The sequence below is a fragment of the Lactuca sativa genome, chromosome 3, assembly GCF_002870075.4.
Source record: "Lactuca sativa cultivar Salinas chromosome 3, Lsat_Salinas_v11, whole genome shotgun sequence".
NCBI classification, from domain to species: Eukaryota; Viridiplantae; Streptophyta; class Magnoliopsida; order Asterales; family Asteraceae; genus Lactuca; species Lactuca sativa.
Genome location: NC_056625.2, coordinates 9,717,956 through 9,724,706, shown reverse-complemented (window position 1 = coordinate 9,724,706; position 6,751 = coordinate 9,717,956). Strand labels below are relative to the sequence as shown.

Genomic DNA, 6,751 nt, shown 5'->3' with positions numbered 1-6,751 from the left:
GACGAAAATTGAGTTAGATATATTAGCAAATTCTCGTAAAATTCAATATATCACGTCTAATTAACAATGATCGACAAATTAACAATCTCGTATTTTCTCTCACAGACCCTCATTTTCTGCACGGAAATAATCTACCCAAAAACTAAAATTAAAAAGTCCAAAAAAAACCCGCCAATTTATTAATTTCTCATCAATCAGGAAACAGAAATAAAAGATTCCCACTTAACAAAATTCATCCGCTATCTCCACTTCATTTCCATTTGCCGTTTCTCTGTAATTTTCTTCAAGTTTTCTCTAATATTGCCACCAAATCTATCTTCGCCTTCAAGTTTTCTTCATCTGGGTATTGCCTTTAATCTTTTTAATTTCACTTTCCAATCATCTCTTTCTTTCTTTTTCTACTGATTTGGTTCAGTGGGTTGCTGTTAAAAAGATTCACACACATTTGGAATCGTCAAGCTTCCTTTCACAGTGCTTGATTTTGTTTTAAGGAAGATTCTTTCTTTCAAGATTCACACAAATTTATATTTTCTCCAAATTATTTGATTCTTCTTCTGGGGTTAAAAGTGATTTCTCGGGAATTTCTGTTTTGATACGAGTTAGAGAGGAGATAGAGAGAGAAAATGAAACGATTGGTTTCATTTCAACTTATATGTGTTTGTTTGGGACTGTTTCTTGCTACTAGTGATGCTGTTCTACCAACAGAAGGTACGTAACTTTCATACTTTCATTTGATTTGTAGTTTCTCATAGATCTTGAATGGTTTTAGAAGGTATTTGTAATGTTTATCGGATATATTATGAGCAATGTGGGTTGCATTTCAAAAAATAGTTAGCGGAAGATCATGATTCTGTAGGGTTTATCCCAAGAACCCCTAATTTATACATTTTATTTTTATTTTTATTTGCAGTTCATGCTCTGACAGTGTTCAAAGAAGCTATATTTGATGACCCATTATTGGTTTTGTCAAACTGGAATGGCTTAGATTCAGATCCTTGTAACTGGGTTGGTGTTTACTGTTCTGATGATCATGTTAGAAAAGTGTAAGTGATTTTATCTCTTCGATTCCTATTTGCCTATTTGGAAATGATATATGTAATGATGCTAATTCAATGGTTTTTCAATTTGATTGTGCAGAAACATTTCTGGGTTTTCCATAAAGGGATTCATAGCCGAAGAGCTGTTTCAGCTCTCATTCTTGCACGAACTGTATGTTTATCTTACCTTCAAGAACATAATAAAAGATCAAGATTTTCATCAAGAAATGGTCATACTTGCAGGATATTACATGGTAACAATCTCATCGGTTCCATACCCAAAGAAATTGGAACGCTGAAGCACTTGAAAATCTTAGATTTGGGGATGAACCAGCTATCTGGACCGATCCCAAGTCAAATCGGCGATCTTGTTAGCGTTATCAAAATGTGAGTCTATTCGACTGGAATTTCATCACATTTCAAGAAATAAAATCCAACGATTTTTTCTTACCTGTGAAGCTAATTTTCATTTGTTAGAAACTTACAATCCAACGCACTGACTGGAAAAATGCCTTTGGAGCTTGGTAATCTTAAGTACCTTCAAGAGCTTCGATTGGACAGAAATAAACTGGAAGGAACTGTTCCTGGTGCTAATTCTACAGATTTTGCTTCAACCATGAGAGGAATGTAAGTTTAAAACGCTCCAATTGATTTTAATTGCATCTACATTGTCCAGAAATGTCGTTGCTAAATATGAATCGACTGTTACAGGTATGCTTCAAATACAACCGCCCTAGGATTCTGTCGAGCAACTCCTTTAAAAATTGCGGATTTCTCATACAACTACCTTGTTGGAAGCGTTCCTAAATGCTTGGAATATCTTCCAAAGTACCTTTCTTTCTTCTTCTTCATCGTCATCTTTTCTGTGTTTTTCTTTTTAATCTCATTTTCTTTCGTTCTTCCATAACAGGGCCAGCTTTCAGGGGAACTGCATAAAGTATAAAGGCATCACAACACGTGCTCCTGAACAATGCGGTTTTACTTCAACAGCTATCCCCCGTAAGCCAGAAGGCATGAAACATCGTCCTGAAGTTGACCACAAACACAAACACAAACCTCATCCTTCAAAACTCACGTGGCTTTTAGCTCTTGAAGTAGTGACTGGAGTGATAGCCGGGTTGGTCTTCCTTGTAGCCCTTCTCATGGCTCTTCACAGGTGTAAAGAGAAACCGTTGAGCATCATTCCATGGAAGAAACCTGGAACTGACAAAGACTGTATGACAATCATTGTTGGTAAGAGAAACCAAAACTTCATTTTCTATGATGTTTGTATAAAGAAAAAAAAAATGAACTTTTTCTTTTCTGGATATACAGATACTGATATGCTAAAGGATGTTAGGAGATATAGTCGACGCGAACTTGAATTTGCATGTGAAGATTTTAGCAACATTATTGGGTCCTCATCGGATAGTATAGTTTACAAAGGAACCATGAAAGGTGGCCCTGAAATCGCAGTCATATCCCTTTCTAATCAGGAAGAAAACTGGACCAGCTACCTTGAGCTTTATTTTCAGAAAGAGGTAAAACTGGGAAATCTTTGTTTTTCATATATGTTTTCAAGATTCGATCTTTTGCTCAAGTTTTATCGATATCAATCAGGTGGCAGATTTGGCAAGGCTAAATCACCAACACATCGGGAAACTGCTGGGGTATTGTATTGAAGGTATTCCGTTTACAAGAATGTTAGTCTTTGAATACGCGTCAAACGGGACATTGTCTGAACACCTCCACTGTAAGTCTCCGATTCCTTTTAGGGTTTAGGGTTTATGATAGAGAAATATGATTGAATGCTTTTGTTTCTGTAGACGAACAAGGGTGTCAACTAAGTTGGACACGAAGAATGACGATTGTTATAGGAATCGCGAAAGGTCTAAAGTATCTTCACACGGAAATTGATCCTCCATTTACTATATCGGAGTTGAACTCTAGCGCAGTATATCTCACTGATGATTTTTCACCAAAGGTAACACTTCAAACCTTTTTTTTTTTTTTTTTTGCAATCTGTCCCATTGGGGATTTTGTAGTTACATCTTCGTTTTGTTGATGCTTGTAGCTAGTAGATTTTGAGAGTTGGAAAACGATTCTTACAAGATCAGAGAACAACTCTCGTCCTATCAGCAGTGAAGGGGCTATGTGTGTTCAACCGTGTTCATTAGAAGCACGCCATTTGGATATCCAGGGTAACATCTTTGCATTCGGTGTTCTTCTGTTGGAAATCATTAGCGGACGCCCTCCAATCTCAAAAGACAAGGGGTTTCTAGTAGACTGGGTATGAAATCATCATATAGCAAAATGATCAGTAGTTTCTGAGTTTTTTTTTTATTTTTTTTTTGGTTTCTTGATTCAATGAACGTTGGTTTCTTGATTCAATGAACGGATCAGTGATGTTTTTGACATTGGTAACAGGCGAAAGATTATCTTGAAGATCCAGAGAAGATGGCATCAGTTGTGGATCCTGCGTTGAAGCATCTTAGAGAGGAAGATCTTGAAGCGATACGTGAGGTGGTGACTATTTGCATTCATGTAAGGCCTAGAGATAAAGTAACAATGCAAGAAGTGTGTGCGATGTTGGAAAGGAAACTTGACATATCGGGTTCATCAGAGCTCATGGCATCATCGTTAGCGTGGGCTGAGCTTGCACTTTCGTCTTGACCCGACTCCTATAAAACCTAACATACTGTAAATCCTAGTCCTGATGATCATATATACCAACCATCTTATTAGCATTGGATTAAAGCTTCTTGATTTCTTCATCTTTTGATGAGGAGTTGTAAATTTTGGCTTCATAAAAGAGCACAAGGTGAATTTCATAATGGCAAAATATTTTTTTAACCAATTGAGGGTTTTTGATTTGGAAGAAAATAACTTTTAGCAAAATATAATTTGGTTTAAGATATCATGTTCTCAAGATGGAATAGATACAATTTTTATGACATGTATTCATAAGATGATAACAAAGAAAATAAATTTGGTTTGCATCGGATTTGAACCGCCGTAATTGAAAAGGATCTAACCAAACATATTTGGGTTAGGTTTATTTTTTTTGAACGAAGGTTAGGTTTATTAGAACCGGTTTAATTGCAAACTGAATCGTAAACCAAATTTATTCTTGGTTTTATTTGATTTATAAACTATAATCCAATATATCAAATGCCCTAGGCACATTATACTTGGGTTTTATTTCACTCAATAACAATAAGTCAACTAATTATAGTTCACAAATAGAATTAAGCATCTAATCTACTATTCATAAAGTAAGTTAATAACGTAAATACAAGTCTAAAACATCATAAAATTAGAACAAAAATCAAAAAATTAGGTTATAAAACAACCTATTCGGAAAAGAGTGAAGACAAATGAGAATATGTCACTTGTTGACTTGTTGTTTTTTCTTTTTTTGGTTTTTGGTCCAAAAAAACTTAAATAGATAGTTATGTCCTTTTGATTTCTTTTTTACTTTATTTTATAAGTATGTTAATGCTATGATTTTTAAAAAAAGAAAAAAAAAAGAATTTTTCACTCCCACCCCACCACTCTCTCTCTCTCTCTCTCTCTCTCTCTCTCTCTCTCTCTCTCTCTCTCTCTCTCTCTCTCTCTCTCTCTCTCTCTTCTTCATTTATTAAATCAAGAAAAAAACCCAAATTTTTTACTACTTGGCTACCAGATTATACGCATCTGATTTCTTTCTTCCTTCTCAGTCTCACGCATCCGATTTCTTTTCTTTCTTTTTTATGGTTTATAACTCACGCATACATTCTTTTCTTTTTCAGCTTCCTTCCCTTGGTATATCATACACACATGTAGTTTTCTTTCTTGATCTCGTACCCTCGTTCCATATAGATTTCTTTTAGTTGCAGCTCAATAGAAATGGTTTTTTAGGATCGATCCCCATAGAGCATGAGATGTTACCTAAGAAGTCATGGTCGCTGGTCACTGCCCATAACCCTTCGCCGCCCACAACCACCAGTGAGATACCGATCGATATGGAAGACCCCTTGAAATCGGATTTAGTTTTCCAACTGATTAACAATGAGAGAACCCCATTTCACCTAAAATCGGATTTGGTCGAATTCTATGTCCGATTTCACCTGGATTCTCATTGATTTTACTGTGTGTATGTGTGTGTTTTTTCATTTCTGGGAATCGACTTGTATGTAGGTGTTAATCCCAGAAATTGATTTGTGTGTGGGTGTTTCAACGAGATTCAAAAACGAATTTTGCATTCCCGATAGTGAAACATAAACAGAAACATGACCAAACCTATGAGTGTGTCTGTTTTGTGTTCTTTTTTTTGAAGAACCGTAGAAAATATGGAGTTTGTATGTATGTGTTCTTGAGTTTTGACAAATACACCCAGAAATATGTGTGAGAGAGAGAGAGAGAGAGAGAGAGAGAGAGAGAGAGAGAGAGAGAGAGAGAGAGAGAGAGAGAGAGAGAGAGAGAGAGAGAGAGAGAGAGAGAGAGAGAGAGAGAAATTTTATTTTTTATTTGTAATTATTTAAATACCAAAATAAATAAAGAAAAAAAAGAAATGAAAAGGGAAAAATGGATTTTTCAAGTGTATTAAGGATCAAAAACTTAAAAAAACTTTGATTTTAGACCTAACTGGAAACTTTTTGAACCCTATCCAAAATTTTTTGATACCACATGGACCAAATTTGCAGTTTTGTCATTGAATATTTAAATGTTTTGTGACAATAATATCACTTGACAACAATAATGGAAGAGGAGACCGCAGAGACGAAGAGGAGATATTTAAATTATTTTTTGTTTTGTTTCTTTTATATATTTTTTTATTTGTAGAATAGTCAAATCAAACAAAGAAGATGTTGGACTTAGGTTAGATAATTGACTTTTTTTAATTATCTATTTTAGTCCAACAATTGGCCATAAGGCGGAAGTGGAACATATAATCTAATACTGTCATATCATTTTTAAAGCCACAAGCTCTTGCCATGTCAATTTTGCCACATAATATGAATATGAATGACAAGCCATTTTGAGGAGATAATTCAACATGATAAAAAAATTAATAAAAGAGAAAAAAAAAAAAGAAAAAAATAAATAAACACACTCACATACACATTTTCTCTCTTCTCTCTCTCATCAACACTAAAATGCCATTTTAATTTACCATTATGCCATGCCACCTTTGAGGGATGGTGTTTGTATGGAATATCAAACAAATGGTGAGTGTTTTTGTCATTCAGTCCCTCAAACCTAAGATGAATCCATTGTGGCATTAAGATTGCGCAACGTCGTATACTTGTGAGAGCAACAAGCATAATAAACAAAAATAATATAATTCTTAGTTTATTTCATTTCATGTACAGAGTTTTCAATCATGGGGAACCTCCTCCATTCGTCTCTATTTAAATCCGTGCTTGGTTGAACAATATATAAATAAGATGAGTGACATGAGCCTCATGAGCCTTCCTATAAAACTCATCTCACTCATATCCACTAATATCAACAAAAGAACAATACACGATTAAACAATCAAAGATGATTAAACAAAAGAACAATACATGATTAATGAGTTGAGTTTCTTCTCGATGCATACACTAACCATCATATACATGATCAAACAATCAAAGATGTATGTAATCAAATTAAAGAAAATACCAAAAATATCACTAAAAAAACTTTATGGGTCTTCTAGAGTACATGCCGCCTCTATTTCTCCCACTTTCATGTAAATACAATATCTTTTT

At 34.6% G+C, this 6,751-nt stretch overlaps 1 protein-coding gene across 1 annotated transcript; it reads left to right on the top strand.

Moving 5' to 3' along the window:
• Positions 1-231: 231 nt before the first annotated feature.
• On the top strand, positions 232-3,850 carry LOC111920815 (probable LRR receptor-like serine/threonine-protein kinase At1g63430). The gene is made up of 12 exons (XM_023916382.3): positions 232-708; positions 911-1,043; positions 1,138-1,209; positions 1,281-1,424; positions 1,515-1,664; positions 1,749-1,865; positions 1,948-2,270; positions 2,352-2,557; positions 2,637-2,769; positions 2,843-3,000; positions 3,091-3,306; positions 3,444-3,850. Exons 1-12 carry the CDS (start codon positions 624-626, stop codon positions 3,687-3,689), a joined length of 1,983 nt encoding a protein of 660 aa, XP_023772150.1. The 5' UTR covers positions 232-623; the 3' UTR covers positions 3,690-3,850.
• Positions 3,851-6,751: the final 2,901 nt, after the last annotated feature.

Coding starts and splice junctions, on each gene's coding strand:
- LOC111920815 (XM_023916382.3), top strand. CDS start 624: ATGAAACGATTGGTTTCATTTCAACTTATATGTGTTTGTTTGGGACTG. Junction 1,425..1,514: donor CTTGTTAGCGTTATCAAAAT/GTGAGTCTATTC, acceptor TTCATTTGTTAG/AAACTTACAATCCAACGCAC. Junction 1,866..1,947: donor TGCTTGGAATATCTTCCAAA/GTACCTTTCTTT, acceptor CTTCCATAACAG/GGCCAGCTTTCAGGGGAACT.